The sequence below is a fragment of the Mirounga angustirostris genome, unplaced genomic scaffold (assembly GCF_029215605.1).
Source record: "Mirounga angustirostris isolate CCGP_5_RB_7025 unplaced genomic scaffold, mMirAng1.0.hap1 SCAF_2, whole genome shotgun sequence".
Classification (NCBI taxonomy): domain Eukaryota; kingdom Metazoa; phylum Chordata; class Mammalia; order Carnivora; family Phocidae; genus Mirounga; species Mirounga angustirostris.
Genome location: NW_026991710.1, coordinates 174,632,029 through 174,650,320, shown reverse-complemented (window position 1 = coordinate 174,650,320; position 18,292 = coordinate 174,632,029). Strand labels below are relative to the sequence as shown.

General features: G+C 53.1%; 1 protein-coding gene across 18 annotated transcripts in view; it reads left to right on the top strand.

The window, feature by feature from the left end:
- Positions 1-18,292, top strand: part of RBPMS (RNA binding protein, mRNA processing factor) — a 172,097-nt gene that overhangs the window by 143,392 nt on the left and 10,413 nt on the right. For 6 of the 18 annotated variants that reach the window (XR_008506473.2, XR_010409700.1, XR_010409697.1 and 3 more), the window contains 3 exons: positions 2,481-2,611; positions 13,246-13,379; positions 15,387-15,456. The exons of 3 other annotated variants lie outside the window; for them this stretch is intronic. Coding sequence is in view for 5 of the 15 variants with exons in the window: in XM_045879774.3 (XP_045735730.1) it covers positions 2,481-2,611; positions 13,246-13,379; positions 15,387-15,456 (335 nt within the window). In the remaining 10 variants the exon portion in view is untranslated. Of the gene's footprint in view, positions 1-2,480; positions 2,612-5,284; positions 5,513-13,245; positions 13,380-15,386; positions 15,457-18,292 lie in introns of those variants that run through there. 9 more of the 18 variants (XR_008506474.2, XR_010409702.1, XR_010409701.1 and 6 more) reach the window with 4 other exon arrangements.

Sequence of the window (18,292 nt, the reverse complement as noted above, 5' to 3'; positions counted from 1 at the left end):
TCGAGATTCCTTCTCAAGGGGAGAAGGGAGAGATGATGAGAGGTATGAAAGACCTGATCAAATGCAAGTTCACTCCAGTCTCTCCTAGGCCTCCACTTCACTTACCTGACTTCTGTTACTCAGCGGCTTTGGGTGTGGGAGATTTGGAAGCAAATGCCCCATCCTGCTGGGCTAGGTTTTGGGCAAATGTTAGTGAATAGTCTCTGAGCATGAGTCTAGACCCAATGGGAAGTAATGCTTTAGCATAAAAATGTGGAAATGTCTGGAAATCATAAATCCCATCTGTCAAGGCCAAGATTGAAATCCTGACTCCACCTGTCTCCAGTATTTGTCTCTTTAGGATCAGGTATCTTAAAAGACCTCTCATTTCATTTTTAAAACTTTCTAAAGGAAACTGGATCAGATTAGAGCACCCCCAACTTGGTCAGTTCCTGTGAGGCCACAGGATGAGGACGTGCTGCCATCAGGCTGCAGGCCCTGCGTAGTCCTGTCTGATGGCAGTTAGTCAGTCATCTGCTGTCACAGTAGGGCTGAGCAAGGCCGGGCTAAGACATTCGTGTGCTATGTCCTGAGACTCTCTTGACTTTTTTTTTTAAAAAAGACTCAATGTCTTAAAATAGCATGGTAGCTGAAACAACAGTACCAACAACAACAATAATAGCTTGCCATTCCTGAGAATGGTTGTTTGTTTAAAATCCGAGGCCTGGGTTCTGGCAGCAGTTCGTTTCCACGAGCGGGGCTCCCACAAGAGTTGCTCTAATGGAAATCATATGGTCTCGTCGTGACCGGAAACACAGGGGTCTGTGAAGCGTTCTCCCACCCCCTCCGTAAGGAATTTTCTGACAGAAACTACACACCCTAGAGCTGGAAATAGGTGGTGTAGACCTGATCATTTGAAGAAGCTTAGGATGCTACTGTGTTCCTATTCGAATAATAACGATGAGTCCGCGCTTTGGGCTTGGCTCTCCAGTCTAACCTACATGCAGTCTGCCCTCCCCTCGCCAAGTCTGAAGAAGACATTTTAACTGCCTTGTTGAGAGAGGGAGTCGGGGAGTTGGGGCGGCCGCAGCGTAGTTCTCTGCATTGCTGGGATCCCCACGCTGCCCTCTGAATGGATAGTCCTCAGTCAGCTCTGGACTCCCCATCTTCTCAGTAGTTCTTGCCGTGCTGGCTGGCTGTGGAAAAACTCACCAGGTCCCCGTGCACCCATAGGCTCAGCTGCTTTCCCCGTTGCTCCATAGAGTAGTCCCCACATCACACTCGGGAAAGTTCTCTGTCTCTAGTCCCCTTCCCATACTGAAAAGCCTTCCCAGAGCCACAGTTTGGGGGAAGGGGGGAGGATGGAGAGGATGAGGGAGACGCAGAATGAGCAGGCCTGGGGCGGCTTATATGTGGGAAGGAGTGAAATGACCCTTTCGACCTTGGGTCACGTGCACTCGACTTCTGGACAGTCCTGAATGGCAGAGTCACTAATGGCTTTATGACAGTCGCCTTTTTCTGACTCCTTCGGCAGCCCCGGGTAGCATCCTTGGCCTCCTTGATTTCAGATTTTGACAGGTGATAAAAGCACATACTGAGATCGCTGCTTCACAGAGTCCAGATTCATAACTATCGACTGATGTGATTTTTTTTTTCTTTGCTGAGACGCTCCCTCATGTGTTTGCTGTTACTTTAATGGATTGCTTCCTGATACATTCTGAGCCCCGGGCACTTGCCCTTCAGTCTGGCAAACTGCAGCTTGACCTGAATGGAATCGGATTCAGACCAGTCAGTTGGCAACACGACTCACTTTTTTCCCCCTAGAAAATACAGTCAGTGTAAGCAGGAACTACGAGTGTTCTAATTTGCATCTTCGTGGAGTTTAACTTTAATCAGGATACGCCAGGCTGTTTCACTTCTGTTCTCTGCATTTTTGACATCTTAAACACCCTGCAGGTACAGTGGCTGGCCCCGTGCTTCGGAGAGCTGAACGGAAAGTGCTTGGTGATGATGATGTATTTGTCAGTAGTAATTACACTGATAAACAGAGAAGGCCTCCAGTTGTTCTGGTCTATCATGACCCTGCCAGTAACCCATTGTTCTCCCAAAGGCTCTGCAGTGGGTTTTCATGGGATATCTCCTACCGGTTCTCTTTCTTCCTCTCTCCCTCTGAGGGCCACGTGTGCGGTTTGGGGCAGGAAATCCCCACTGTTCTTGTTTCCCCCCAGCTCTGGTTGGAAAGACATCAGAGTGTCCAGGGCAGAGCCCAGGCCTGAGATCCCAGCAGGCCAGACAGGCAGCAGATGCCGGTTGCTTTTGTTCACTTTGTATTTACCATTCCCTTGCTTAGAGTTTGGGGACCAAAACCCACAGGTTATTGAAAGCATGAGAGTAATTTGACTTCTGACTGGATGGGGGCTCGGGGTTGTTTGGTGTTTTGTTTCTGATTTGAAAGCAGCTGTTTGGTAACCACTAACTCTTGCCTTATTCTTTTCTTGCAGATGAGCTCACAGTGCCTGCACTTTACCCCAGTAGCCCTGAAGTGTGGGCCCCGTACCCTCTGTACCCAGCGGAGTTAGCGCCTGCTCTACCTCCTCCTGCTTTCACCTATCCCGCTTCACTGCATGCCCAGGTAATTTATACCCATCGGCCACGACTTCACTCCCTCCACCACCGGTCCTTTCAAACCTGGTTCCCCAGAGCACACCATACAACTAACACCTATCCAGCTAACAGACCCCCCTTCCAGAGATTAATGACCCCCTCTAAATCAAGCTGACGCTCCTCCAGGACTTGAGGACCGTCTGACAGCAATGACATCACCCACTGCCTGATGTTTGCCCCAGTGACACCTCTCTCTTCCCTAATGATCTCACCCTCATACCACACACGAGAGACGGGGTGCAGGTTCCCCCCCAGCCCCCAGCCAGCCCGAGGGCGTCCCTAGAACTTAGTCGCGTGCGCCTGGTCGTGCGGGAGCTGCCGAGGGAGGCGCGCGCTGGTTGCCAGAGTTCTGTGTCTGTGCGTGGAGGGATTTCGTCTCTCGGGTTCTAGGAGAGCTAGTGGCCAGAGGGGAAAGTTGGAAGCTTCCAGGAAGACCGTGTGCTAGCTTACAGATGTTACAGGAAAGATTAGGATTCCTTTTTTTCCACCTTTAGAAAAGGAGGTACAGTGTAGTGTGGAGAATGTAATTAAACGTCAAGGTGAAGGTCTTTGTCTGGACCCAGTTCCCTTCTTAGTTAAATAAAACTCCCTTGTTTTTTCACAAAGATTACTACCCACGTCCCAACCCTCCCTCTCCCCTTGGCGGGGAGGGGGGGGGTGTTGCTCTTAGTTTTGCTCTTAGTGCAAGCAGTAGTAATGAAGTAATGTTAGGATTCAGCGAGGATCACCAGCAAAGAGGAGAGAATATAGATTTCATTCGTTTTACTGCACGTGTAACTCCTCTAAAAGCAGGAAAGCCTGGTTTCTGAAAAACCATTGGCCTGGACAGACAGGTGGGGTTTTTGTTTGTTTTGCTTAGTGTTTATTTACAAGGCTGGGTGAAATACACAGCTTCCCAAAAAACTCTTCCTTCTGACGGGAAACTTCCATGTTGTACAGAACTCACTGTGTTGACTAAAGCCCGGACAAGCAGCCCCCTAGCTGACGTCCTCGTGGCCAGGGGCTCAGGCGGGGTGCCGGCTGCATACGTGCCCATTCCGTCCCAGCCGAGCTGTCCGTGCTCTGTGCACGCGTGCACAGCCCAGCCTCCCAGGCACCGAGCAGGCAGACTACAGAGAGAGGCCCCCGAAGTGATGACCCTCGGTGTTGGCAGAAGGAGGTAGTGAGGGAAAAGGAGAGGGTGACGGTTGAGAGCTGCTGGCTTGGGACAGGACTTAGAGCAGCCCCAGGATTCGGAGCCCGATGGCCCAGGGTCCACATCGGCCGTGCTTTCTGCTTTCTCTTCCCTCGCTGCTGCCTCGGCCTCAGTCCTCGTCAGCGTTCGGGCTCCTCGCAGGGGCCAGGGGAGGGAGAAGGGATAAAACCTAAACCTGTGGCTGTCTTCTGCTGAGTCATCGAAATGTTCGCAGTGGCCTTGGGGATATAACTTTGTAGGTGATGGGGAGCAAGTCAAAGAGGCCCCCTCTGTTTGTGGGCCCGCCCCCACCATCTGTGGAGATGTCTTCGCTCCTCTTCCTAGACCGCCTAAAGAAGGATTAACTGACAGTTGAGGCAAATGTTCCGAATACCATGGAAGGGTGCCAGGTGTGCAGAGTATTGTGAATATCAGTGGCTTTGTTAATCAGCAGCAAAGCCTTTCACCATTGTCCTGGAAAAGCAAGAATTGACAGTGGCCAGAAAGGAGTGGGAACGGTGGCTTTGGGGCCTTAATAACATCCGGGTAACTTGCCTTGCTTCGTATAATGATTGAAATCCAAAGTCTATCCGGGGGTGTATGGGAGAAGGAACTAAAGAGTCTTAAGAGATTAGAAAGCCCATGCCCATCGTGAGAAAGGTTAGAGACAGTGCCAAGATTAGATGGACTCAACCATTTGACTTAGTGGGATGTTTTGCCCAGGGTGGCGCCCTTCCCTGTGAGTTCTGTCTTGATCTTGAGACTTTCCCAACCTGGAATCCACTTGGCTCCGCCACATCGGTCCTAGAGTTGGTGGAACTTTCATCTGAAATCAGTGAGATCCTTGTGCTCAACCCCAAAACTTGTTTGGAGTCATTCCCAGTGCAAGCTTGGGTTCTGTATCCAAGGCTCATGAACAGATACGGTTATTTAAATTCCTTTGTCCAAGATGAGAATCCTAGAATGAACTGGTAGAGGCCTTACCGATCCAGCAGGTCTGGCCCATTTTACAGTTGAGGAGACAGACTGGAGAAGATGGAGAGTTCTCGACAGTCGCGAGTGGCTCTACCATGACTGGAGCCAGGTCACCTGACTCCCAGGCCTTGCTCTTTCCACGCCTCAGTGCTGGCTCACCAAAGACTTACTCTTTGTTGGAATTTTGGAAAGGCCTCACTCCACTGACTCCTTGGAACTTTCTTCTCTAAGTAGATGAGAAGCCTGTAAGAAGAGACTTGGAGGCAAAGACAAGGGAATAAGAACTTAACCTTCACTCAAAGGGCCTGAGAGAATTTTTATTAACTGGAGGTAGAGCAGTGGGGAAGACTAAAACGGAACATCCCCTTAGTGGATGGTTCCGGTTTTGTTTGGAGATCTTACTGTATGTCTTTGGAGAAGCTTTTATATTATTTTGCTTTTCTTAGCAATGTTGTGCTCTGTTTTGAGACTTGGATTTTTTTTTTCTTCTAGTGTTTCTCTCCTGAGGCAAAGCCCAACACACCTGTCTTTTGTCCACTTCTCCAGCAAATTAGATTTGTCTCTGGGAATGTGTTTGTAACATACCAACCTACTGCAGACCAGCAGAGGGAGCTCCCATGTTGAATTTGCTTGTTAGCTATTTTTCCCCCATTTTGCAAAAATTATTTCTTGGTAACATTTGAGAGATTTCAATAAAAATTTTAATCAGAGCAAAAATTATCTCAAGTAGACTGCAGCGTTTTGTTTTCATGGTGATGCGAGTTTGGAGCTTTGAGATTGTGGGAGAATTGGGCCCATGAGGCTGAGCACACACCACGTGGGAGAAGGCCTCAGAGCCTCCAGGGGAGGCGTGGCCCAGAGCCGAGGCCTCCCTGCTGCTACTGCTCTCTTCTTGGGCTCCTGCGCCATCAGGAGCCGCACATTGGAAGACTCTCTTTCTAGCATGTGTGGGTCGCCTCTACCAGGAGATCTTGCATCAGCAGGGGTGGTGTGTCTGGCTATCAGAAGCCTGTGTGAAGAAAGAGCTGTTTTCTCCAGTCTGTCCGCCCTGATCCCGAGGAAGGAGGACCCAAGGGGCAGAAATTGCCATTGAAGATCAGGAGTCGCATCTTCTGGTTCTGCTCCAGCTTCCGTCTGTAAATCGAAGATACTTATTTTTTGAGGCCTCATTGCAGAAGGTAACGGGACTGTAGGCTGCAGAACTGCCGTGTCGTTTGTAGGGATGAAGGAACGACCTGATGCAGCAAACAACAGAGTTCTAAGAAGATCATTAACATTTTTAGACATGATCATCCTGTTTACTTTCAAGGTCACTGGTGTTTGAAATTTATTAAATATATTCTGAAAGTCGCTGTGAACAGGAGGGCAGGTTTCATCCATGGCTTTTAGGAAAGTTCTCTCATGCACATACAGCACTTCCTGCCACGTCGTCCTCACACAGCTCAGCCTTTTCGGTCCCCATTCAGTTTTGCTTAGTGCCAGTTATTTATTTAGTCTTGTTGCTGACGGGGCAGAGAGAAAACCAATAAAGTGCACTGTTCCCGTTACATTCTAGAAACAGAATACCATTTACCCTTGACCCAGAGCCACCTTGTTGGGCCAGAAACTTGTCCAGGTAAGTAGGAGTGAGAGAGCAAGTCCCGGTTCCCTGTGTCTTCTCCAGGGGCCTCATTTGCCCTGAGTCAACGGCAAATCTTCCAGGGCTACTCCACGGCTCACAGCTGGAACCCATCACCTGTGTCTCAACAGTAGGTTCTAAAATTGTAACACAGACTTCCAGGGCAGGACATGCCCCTTGGGAGGTGCCTTGTGACACGCAGGACAAATTGTAAAGGTTAAACCCAAAATCAATATAAAAATGGACCATGGGAAAAGTGACCCAGGCACACAGGGAAGGAAGAGAGATCACGGGGGGAGAGAAGGGCCAGGAATGTTCTGCGGGTGCTCACGGCAGAGCCGCCCGCCCGCCCGATCCAGGCATTTACTCAGCGAAAGGCAACTGCAAACTGAATCTTTAAACTTTTTTATAAAAACAAATTTAAAGTCTTTAAGCCTCTCCTTTGTCACTATGCCCTATGGAGAATGCTGAGATGAGACACAAGCGATCTGGTTTGGCACGGGGTGTAATGGAAGCGCAAGGCCCAGGAGAGAGGGAGTGTCTTGAGGGAGGCAGGGAGCAGGGCAGGTGTGAGTAGGGACTTGGGTGAGCACCCAGTGGGGCGGGACTCGCGCACAATGGGTAAGGGTGTCTGGTCCTGCAGAGGGAGCCATGAACAAAGCCGGAGGGGCGGGGGGCCTTCGGCATCCCAGCGGCTGGCCAGCCTCCCAAAGGGAAGGGAAGAGTCGGGAGATTCAGGGTGTTTGCTTCAGGGCCTCCCAGATGGCATCAGCTCTTCCCGCCCGAGACCTGGTCCTCGAGGCCTGGCTTTCTCCAATGGCCACTGTCTCCCTGCAGTCCAGGCCTTGTGATTGTCTGGGAGAGCATGGCTTTGAGGGACTGCAGAGGTTGCCTTTGGGGGCTGATCAGCCCAAGGCTTTAAATTGTTTTTAGACATCGATGAAACTGTTAATCCTCTGATAATGTACCTTTCCCTTTAAACCTTACAGCTCCGTGAAGGTCAGACTGTGAGGAGAAACTGCCCCTGGGTGCTCTGTCTCCTGAATGTGCTAGCCTTGTCTAGTTCCTGACTCGGTTCAGCTTTCTCGTCTAGGGGCCCCTGGCTTCACTCCCATAGGAGGCCAGGTGGGGGGCAGGCCGGCCAGGCATTGAGCTCACAGCGCTGGCCTCCTCTGAGCTCTGGGCGTGTGTCTGCCACTTAGAAGGGAGCACAGAGCCCCCTCTCCTCTCCCAGCACCACCTCGGGCTGTTCGTGTGCCTGCCCCACGAGGCCTGGCCTGTGCTGGAACTCGAGTCCTTCAGGAGGGCTGAGCCTGGCGGTAGCACGGGCTTGGAAGTGCGGGCTCTGGGGCTACCTGGGCAGACACTGGCTCTGCCATTTACGAGCTGTGTGACCTCGACTGAACAAGTGCCTTATGTAACCTCTCTGGGCTTCAGTAAAGTGGGCCTAATAATCCCTCATGTAGAACAAGAGGGCCTGGGGGCGCCCGGGTGGCTCAGTCGTTAAGTGTCTGCCTTTGGCTCAGGTCATGATCCCGGGGTCCTGGGATCAAGCCCCACATCGGGCTCCCTGCTCGGCGGGGAAGCCTCTGACCCTCCCCTGTCTTGTGCTTTCTCTCGCACGCTCTCTCAAATAAATAAAATCTTTAGAATGAGAGAGTGCACCGTAAATGCTAGCCTTTTAAGGAGCATGTGGATTTTCAACAAGGAGAACACCTAGGCCTAGCTCTCTACGAGGCAGTGATCGTTCAGACGCTTCAGGCATCCAGCACCATCTTGACGACATGGAGGCGGCTGCAGAGTCCTCCTGGCTGCGGCCGAATGGAAGGCCAGAGGTTGGGAAGAATAAACGAGGGACAGGCGAGCAGGATGAGGCATCTGGGGACAGCCGCCAGAGTGACAGCCCTGCGTCCAGCCGTGAGGTGTCTGCAGCCCGTGCCAGCGCCGGGAGGACGCGTGCCCGCAGGACGCCCTCCCCCACGGCCAGGCCCGGACACGCCTGTCAGGAGAAAGCCGATCCCTGACAGGAAGTAGATCAAGAGTGGGAAACAGCTGAATTCCCAGAGAGACCAAGTGGTTCCTGTGGGTTGCTTTACTCAGACCCGTTGTCCCTGAACTTTCCAGCTGCTGCCTTATCTTGCCTTGCTATCGGAGAAACTGGAGAAGAGAAAGACCCACGGGTCATCCGGCCCGTTCCTCCCTGGACTCTGTGGCTCATTCTTCCCACAGTCCGTCCGCTAGGATTCTGCCCCGTCTCGTTTCCAGGTGGCAGCGTCCCCTCTTGTGCCTTGGGAAGTCATTCACTCCACAGCCCTGTGGCCGAACCCCAGGGGATCCCACCCTGGCCAAGCAAATGACCTCCTGTTTACCTTTTCTGTCCTCACCCCCTCCTCTGCGGCTCAGTATCTGGAGAACTCGGGAGCCCTTAGGGCAGTGAGGGGCAGAAGCGCTCGGAGCATCCGCACTGGCCTCTTCAGAAGCAGTCCGGAGGCCTTCAGCCAGAGTTCACAGGGGTAGCTGGCTCCTGTGGCCAGAGCTGCTGCCGGGCCCCGAACTTCGCCACGCTGGGCAGCCCCCTAGTGTGGTGGCCCCGGCCGTGGTTGGGGACCCCAGCGAGACTCCCCTCAAATTTACCGTTGCCGTGACTGAGCGAGCGGCTCCACGTGGGCCTCTTCCTGGCTGGGGGGCCACAGGGTTTCCTCCTTTGGGGGCACTGTCTTTCCGGTGTCTCGAGCATGTTTCGTTTTGGCCTTTGTAAGGCTAAACTTCCTAGGGCCTATGACTTTACCCCCGGCCTCCTTCGCAATGAGAGCTCCTCCCAAGTCCACGAGCCCACCTCGTCCTTGGGATGATCAACAAGTAAGTGGTCTGACCATCCCAGTAGGACGGTGCAGAGGGCCTGGCACGGAATCGGGATCAAACAGGCCAGTTTTAATGACCGTTTCCACCCACTGTGCGACCTTTGGGATTTTAAGCAAGTTTATTTTAACCTCACTGAAGCTCGGTTTCCTCATCTCTAAGTAGGAAGAATGAATATCTACTTGATGGGGTCATTTCGAGTGAAAGAGTAAAATGCTTGGCATGGGGTCGTAATTATTAACCTAGCTCTTCTGTTTCCTTCTCTCTGTCGGAACTTGATCTGGCATGGCCCAGAGGCTCCCAGCCCTCCCTTTGTAGCATTAGAAGCAGTTAGGATATAGGGACTCGAGACCAGCACCCCACCAAGGGAACCCTAAGGGCCCAGGCTCTGTTCCCGGGTGCGGAAGAGAAGTAGCTGGTGCCAGGGCAAGAATGGCAGCCTGCGGCCATGGTGTATGCCAAGGCGAGGCTCTGGTTTGGCCAGGTGGCCCTCCGCCCGGGCGTGGGCCTTCTTTTCCTAGGAATGGGCACCCAGATACCATCTAAAAGTATGTGAATTCTAAGTGCTCTGGAAACAAAACCAAGGCTACAGAGAAAGTTTAGAAATACAAAATGTAGCCTTCATGAAAAGAAAGTGAACTTCTCCTTGAAGAAAACCAATTCTGACAGGGGAAAAAAGGCAAATCAACTCCAAATGGGATCATGTTTTATTCAGGTTTTGTGCTGCCGGTGGGGAAGGCCAGAGCTCAGTGACAGGATGGGAAAGTGGGACACCCCAACTTCAAGCCTCATCACTCTGCCATGAAGTACTTCTCGCTTCACTGGGCTCGGCTCCTGGGGACCTCTAATGGCCCTTGATAGCAAACATAGTTAAAAATTAACAGACTGGCAGAATTAAATATGGATGACAAGCAGCCACTGTGGACTTAATCTGACACAGGATGTTACACGCTTGGGTGCCCTCGACCTGAGTGGCGTCTTGAGTGAACTTCTGGGGTGTCTGGGCACATTTCACATGCCTCTTTGAAGGCAAGAACCTGGCTTGTGCTTAGGACAGACAGGGAAAGAGTCTAAAAGCCCAGGAGAGAAAATTATCCCTGAAGGCTTATGGGTAATTAAGCCCGGCCTTGACTGGTCTTAGCAGGAGGTGTTCACAGGGGTCTAGACCTCGTCGCTGCCTGGGCTCAGGCCTCAGCAGCGTGCCACCATCTGCATGGGGAGATCTTGCAGGGGCATAGGGCTGGAGCAAATGTGTTTTTCCAGTTTGGGCGAGCACTGTGTTAGATAGGGCAGGGGTGCTATTTTAAAGAACCCTGTGAGTAGTCCCATAAAGATGATCATCTTTTTTGTATTGCAGATCAATCTAGTCTCTTTGGTGAGTTTGGAGTTTCTTGGACCGCAGTGTGCTCCTGGCTTGGCAGCCTCTCCTTAGCCTGGCAGCCTTCAGCAAAGTTTGCTGTAGGCCCTGACGTGCTTTATTCGGTGCTCAGAATGGATCCTTGGGCCTGGAGTGAGCAGGCCAGGGCTGGTTGTAACTAAAGAATGTGTGAGTGCCTGGCTGCAGTTGTTTCCATGTTGGGAGAGCCCCAGCAGGGTAGTCAGCGCTCCTTCTCGGGCCCAGTGTAGAAACCTGAATATCCATGCCTTAGAAAGGAGAGCCCGGCTCTGAATAGATGGTGCTGGGGAAATCTGTGTTCAGGTACAGCACCTGCTTCGGGAAGGGTATGAAAATCTTCACTGCTTCTGACAGATTGGATCAGACATCCAGGGCACCTAGCTGGTCTGGTGGTCTTCCAGCTCTGACTAGTTTTGTTAAGAGCTAGAAACTTGGATGCCATATTGGCATGCCTCAGCCTCCCAGATCCACCGAAAGTCACCCCCTGGAAGGGGTCTTCCACACCAGCATTTCTCAGGAAGCTCAGGTGAACATAATAAAAAGATTCTGTGGGCAGATAAACTTGGGAAACCCAGGGTTTAAATCAAGTCAAACGGGATTTTTCATGGTGGAACTTCTCCATTCCGCTGAAGGGGCAGAGACCACATTTCTCTCCAACTTCCTTGACCACAGAGCATCTCTAGACAGCCTGCTTCCAGCCACACTTCCGAAACCTCACACAGGAACAGTGTCTCTCGAACTTGGATGTGTGCATCATCATCTCCCAAAGGGCTTGTGACATGCAGGGACTTGGGTTTCTCTCCCCGGGCTTTCTGCATTTCTGACAAGTTCCCTGGTGACGCCAGTGGGCCAGGGACCACACTCTGAGAACTGCTGGTCTAGACTGATCCCTTTATTTCATGGAGAAGAAAACAGCACCTGGTAGGCACTTTTCGTGCTATTTCTGAAGGCTGGCGTGGTGAGGACAGGCGGCCCCTGGAAGGGGGTGGGGGTACAGCACGGGTCCGTGGTCTCTCGCCGCTTGCTCCGCACTGTCTGCTGGAGGGCTGAGGGCTCCGCTCTCGAGACCAGTCAGGGTCTTCCTGTTCGGCAACATGCTCGGAACTGTGAATTCTGTATGTACTTCCCTCCGCTGGGCCTTAGTTTCCTCATCTGTAAGTGGAAGAGGATAGAAATGACTTTTATGGATACTTACTACTTTCTCTAGCATTCCAGTTTATTTTTGCTCTGGGGTATTTCTGTTTCTGGGTGTTCTCCTCTCCTGTCCGAGCTCTCATACACGTCGCGGGAGCCAGTGCCATCTGTGCTAAGGTGGGGGGGACCTCAGTGTTACTTTGCAGGGCCGCTGTGTTTTCGAAGAGCATTCCCGAAGAAGTGTGGTGGTGGAATCCCATACAGCTGGCCCCCGGGTAGTGAGCCGGACGGTAACGACTCGGCAGTACTGAGTTGGAGCCGAGAAGCGTCCCGGCGTCTTCCGGGCGCTTCTGGGCCCACAGGCTGCAGTGCGTGCGTGCGTGCGATGGTGTGCTCAGCGGTCTGGCGGAGCGAGCAGCGGTGTTGCCGTGGATCACATATATCGGTAGAGGTTCTTCTAGGGATGTGAGAAGCTCTTGGGATCGTAGGCAGGGTTGTGAGTGTGCAGTTGGGGGGGGGTGTGCACGCGAGCTCACGTGCAGTTTTCTACAGACAGGATCCTGTCTTACATGGAAGGCCAATGGCACAGACTTAGCGCTGCTGTATTGTCCGTGGGCAGGGCGCCAGGGAAGCACAGGTCTCCCCAGCGTTGACGACGCTCTACAGCAGCCGCTGGGCAGTGGCCCGGAGTGGCCACAAGTGACCCGGAGCCAGAAGCCACAGCAGAACAAGCAGCCCAGGTGGGGGTCCGCCCCCCCAGCCCCGTCCCGGAGGACAGCAGTAGTTAGCACCCAACAGCTCGCTCGCCTGGACCAGCGCGGGGCAGGCAGCTCAGGCTCGGCCGGGCGGGGGCGCTGCCCTCTGCTGGCAAGTGCCTGCCACTGCACACCTCCGAGCTGAAAGCGGAGTGAGAAGGGCCACCCTTTTGGCAGGGGCTGTGGTGTCCAAGCCATGGGGCACGGAGTGATGAATTTCGGGGCCTATGTTGCCTCCATCACCACCACATCCTCCCCGAGAATCAGCCAGCGGGCCATCTTCAGCTCGGCTGAGCTGGGTACGACTTCTAGAGCCCACGGCCCAGAGTCAGTCTGCTTAGCACCCTGGAGTGCTCAGGGGTTCTAGACCAGGCTGACTACAGGGCTCCGGGTTTGAGGAGGGTGTGGGTGGAAGAGGCCAGCATGCACCCGAGGTTGGCTGAGGCTGGGGTGGGCGTGTGGGAGATGAAGGGCTTCCTTCTCGCAGTCACTGTCACCAAAAATCATGCCATCCACTGCGCCCCCACCCCCTGGTCAGACCTCCCTCTTCCTGTGTCTCTGAAACACCAACATGTCTTGGCCTCATGGGGCTCAGCGCCCCGGCCCCACACCCAGGCAGCACCAGTTGCCACCACCACGCTCCCTCCGACTCCAGTGCACACAGACCCATCCCCTCCCGCTGTGTGTTTAGGTTCCCAGCTCCCCAGCTGCCATGGGGCTGTGCCCCCGTCCCCTCCTTTACCACCTGTCTCAGGAAGGGAGCTCGAACTCTGCCCTTTGCTTAGTGAGCAAGTGGATTCAGATGCACAAAGCCATAAGCCATGGGTAGGTATGAAATTTTTGTCTTTCACTCACCCTCTCCTCCCTTTTGCCTCCTCCTCCTGCACCCCTGTACTCCTCCCTCCCTTTTCCTTCCTATCCTCCCACACTTCCCTTCTTTATTTCTCTCTTCTTTATCCTGCATATACTCCTAAATTCACAAAGTGACATGTTTTTAGCCTACCTGCTTGCAAAGAATTTCTGGTCCCTCATCCCTTTAATTGCTATTGAGTGTTGAAAATGACTCTGGCCCTGCCTTAAATGAACTTCACTACCTGCTGGTGGCTCCCGAGGAATACAGCTTTGCCCTCTCACAATGAGGGGGACCCCCTCGAGCTGGTGATCTGATTTCTAAGAATATCCAGTGTGATGCCCCGAAGGATCTCTCATGCGCAGCTGGCCCAAGGAGTTCCCTGACCTGGATTCCTGGCATGGGGAGAAGCTCAAAACACATCTGTGGTCCTTTTAAGTCTTCATTTCCCAAGTAGGTGAGGCCCCAAGTTGGGATCGAGTCCCCCAGTGTGGCCCATCACCCTGCATTGAGAGCCAGAGAGGAAGGGGAGGCCCATGGGGTAGAAGGAAATGCTGAGGACTTCTGCATGTGGACTGAGACCAAAGGCTGGGCATCCTGTGTGAGCATGTCTGGGGGCCCACTCCTAGACCAGTCAACGAGGGCTAGTGGAGCCTGTGCCCTGGATCCTGACCCCGCTGGGTTCTGTGCCCGTGGGATGTCACTCAGAATACCCAGCTGTCAATGGATTTCCCCACATGTAAAAGCAGGTTAGAAGAGGCAGGAGGTCTTCATCAATCCCCCAGCACCCCCGGGTTCTGCGGAGTTTCCTTGCAGGTTCCAGGCCCCCTGCACCTCCACCTCTGCCAGGATGCTGCTTCATCTGTTTATGCTTTGGAGATCTGAGTAAGATGCCATGTGAAAAGGGGGTTCTCAAGCAAAATCTCTTCTACTAAACCATCGACGTCCATTTGCCCGGGTAAAGTTCCCTCCAGCATTGCATTCTACTCTAGAAACGTGTTGGGCCAGACCCAGGTCGAAGATCCATCTTTCTCCTCCTGCCACACTGGGGAGGATGCCGCTCTCCACAGAGCCATCCAGCCCTCCTGAGCATCTCCCTCCCTTTGATGTAATTGCTCTCCCTCCCCCACTCCCAGCTGCCTGTGTTGCGGGGAGGCCATGCCTCCTCCGGGGAAACGGGAGCAGCGGTAAATGGGCATTTCTTGTTTCTGGCCAAAGGCTGCGGGGCAAAACTGACGTTGCTGACAGATGGACATTTGTTAAAGCCAAAGTGCTCTTGCCCTTTTGTTTGTTTCTTCACACTTTTCCTCAGCACAGGAGCGGGAACATTCTGCCAAGTGGACAAAATATCACTCAGTCCAGTTGTTTTGTTGCTGGCCTCCCACTTTGGAAACTTCATGGAAAAGATGGGTCTTCCTCAGCAGAGTGAGCGGAGGGCTTGGGGTACCAGATACCCCATAGGGCTGAGAAGCCAGAACCCCATTTCTAAAAGAACAGGAGCAGAAGCTCAAGGATGTCCAGGCCGGCTTACTGGCACGGATGGCTCATGAACGCGTCCCTCCCTTACCGGAGCAGATACGTGTTTCCACACCCTGCTGAGCAAACCAGGAGACGGCCTGTGCCCTCGGCACAGCTCTGCTGAGCGGGTGCAACCAAAGGGACTCGCTGGGCCAGCCTCAGGCCAGGTCCGGCCAGGCGGCGGCTGGCTGTTCGCCGTGGCAAGGAGGGTGGGAGCGGGGGAGCTGCTGGGCCCGGCCCGCTCCCTGGGGCGGGCGCTCTGCTGAGAGCCTGGCCCGTGTTCACTAAGGGCACGTGGACGACCCCTCGGGCTGCTGTTCTGGTCCCCTGCGCCGCCGGCACGTGTAAGTGGGCTCCGGCTCGGAATGGTGAAGGCGGCGGCAGCCTGGCAGGCTGCTCCGTGGGGAGCGAGACCGTCCAGTGGGAGCCCTGCTTCACCGCCTTCTCCCCACGTGTCTTTCCAGATGCGCTGGCTCCCTCCCTCCGAGGCTACTTCTCAGGGCTGGAAGTCCCGTCAGTTCTGCTGAATGCTATGTAAGTACGTGGTTTGCGCGGCCGCCGCGCGCCCCGGGCGGAGCAGACGTCCGGGACGTGGGACGCGCGGCACCCACACCTTCCAGACTGCCTGTTACCTGTGGTCGCCCGTCGTCCTCAGACCACTGGCGGGGCTCCTCTGTGGCCCTGCGGCACTGCCGGGGCGTCCGCCTGGGTTGAGGGAGACCGAGGGATGTCACCCTGTCCGCGTCTCATCCCGCTCTTCGCCGTCCTAACTCAGCAGCCAGCGCTGCTTCGGGGCCGCGTCGGGGGCCGGGACACCGGATGACGCAGCGGCAGTTCACCCGCTGCCCGCGTCACTCGGCCACCGGCCTCCGCTGCCCCCAGGGCGGGCTCGTGGGGCCCTCGGCCGTTTATCAGAGCTGACTTCCATGCGTGTGTGCGTGTTAGAGCTTGGGCCAAGCTCTCCCTAGTAGGCTTGCCTTACAGTGTCTTGTCTCGAAGGAAACAATGTGCTGAATGGGCATCTTTGCGCCTAACCTTGCTTCAGGGAACTACCAAGTCAGTGTTTTCTCTATAAATGTATAATTTGTGTGAAATCCCAAACGCCGCCTTTAATTCGGTATCTTGACTGGATCTCTGTTAAATACAAAGCACTGTTAACTCTGAATTCTGATAGGGTGTGTGAATTTGGGGGGTCTGCCCTCAAGGAAAGTCTCTGAGATGACACAATTCTACAGTCTGCGGTTTCTCTTGGTTTATATCATTCCTTCACAAGACAGGAAGAAAAATGAGTGTAGGGAGGGACCAGAGCTTCATCCATTTAGAAATGCTAAAGAGATCATGCAGAATTATGTACATAACTATACCTGATGCTGATCTTTCGAAGGACATATGTGGGAAAAACTGGCCTCCGGTTGACTTAGGTTCAGCTTCAGTGGGGAGTCACAGAGGTCAAGGCCCTCCTAGTGAGGAGGAAGGAGAGCACTGAATAGGCTTTTCAAAGAGTTCTGGGATTTATTTTCCACAGGCAAGTTGCCCTGTTGACCCGAAGTCTCGCTTGGTGGGTCATGTCACCTTCATTTCAATTTCCCGGGTGACTGCTGAGCGTGGACTTCACTTGCTGAAGTCTTTACCACCATAAGAGGCCAGCACTTACAGAGAGCTCCAGTCCTAGGTCGGAAGGCAGGCATCTTTGTTCTGGAGGAGGGGCCTCACCACACAGGAGGATGGTGGTAGGCAGCAGACCCACGCCCTAGCTGGTCAGGATTCTTGTTCTGCTGGTGGGGTAATGAGTAAGTTGACGGATCACATTTCTCTGCTTTAAGACATCAACTCAATAAGTTAGAATTGTGCCTATTCTTCCCCTAACCAGACCTATTTCTGAGTGTGGCCAGAGCAACACTAGTCCTTGGGGATGATTGGAGGCAGACTACATAAATGTTGCCAAGGTCAAACAGTTAAACACTTTTTGGGTTTTTTTGTTTTTTACCAAAAGATTCTTGGAACCTTTCTTATAACATGAGCATCATGAATCTGTAAAATTAGGGAACTCAGGGATGCAGGATTCCTCAAACTCATCTGAGACAAGGGAGCCCTCTCTTTCACAGACCCTTAGGAGAATGTTGTTTTACATAGAGCACATTTTGGGAAACCATGCCCTAATCTCTTATCCGGAACCCAAACCAGTGACACCCACATACAGAGATCTTTGGGCCAGTGGTCATTATGATAGAGTTACCACTAATCTGTTTATGATGAGGGAAAAATTAGGACAGTGTTAGATTTTTTTTTTTTAAGCTGCTTGATTTGTCCCTTATTCTGAAATTATGTTGTATGTGTGTTCAAGTACCCATTTTACATGAGATGGTAAATATCCGTGAATGGCAATTGCACTTTAAATGTAGTTTCTTAGAAAAAAAGTCAGTAGTCCATGGTAGATAAAAGTTTGCTGCTTAGGGGGGACTTCTTCTTCCTGGAAACACAATTTGTAAGCTTTGAGGTATATTCTAGGGTCCATTATGTCCAGGACTTCCCAAGTCCATGTGCCATACCCGCATGCCCATAATTAATTTTTAAAATGACATGTCCCCAGCTCTCTGTTCTTTCTTCGTGCACAAAAGCCTTAGTCATTTCGCCACGAGGGACCCTGCCCCCGTTGCCAGGGTGAGGCGGGTGCAGCCCTGTCGTCCGGCTCCAGAAGGCACTGAGCGATCATGCGCTCTGCCTCCCATGACCGTGCGCTCATCCCTCCGTTCTCAGAGGCTGCTAGGTGTTCACCCGCAGGTATACCCAGGACTGTGTAACTGGGATTTCTGAGGCTCGCAGAAGAGTTGATGGGTTGGGGGTCGATCTGGCATTCAGCATAAGCAGGTAGTTGAGGAAGTTGATGAAACCGGAAGAGCGGTCAGTGCGACACAGCCTTGAGGCTCACCTGGCCGTAGGGTCCACAGAGGACGAGTGCCCGGAGGAGCCGCTGAGGGCTGGAGCCCGGAAGGGCCGTGGTGAGCTGCTGGGGTCAGCAGTAGCAGATGGTGTAGGAAACTTGAGTAAGATGAGAGAATACCTCCGAACCCGGCAGTTGCAGTTGGCCGAGGATGGTGGTGGCATAGGGCCTGAGGAGGGATTTTTTTTTAAGCATTTATACAGGCCAAAGGGGAGGCATGATGGTTAAGCAGCGGCGCACGGTTCCAGCCAGTGGGATCCTGCCCTTTGTTTCTATCCGCTCACCTAAGTTGTTCCAGATCATCCTTCCCCACAGACCTTCCCACCGGAGACCTAGAGGCAGCAGTGGCTACCAAAGAAGGCCTAGCAGGTTCCCCCTTCGGAAGTATGGCTTGTGAAGCTGTCGGACCCGTATGCAGGTGCAACATCT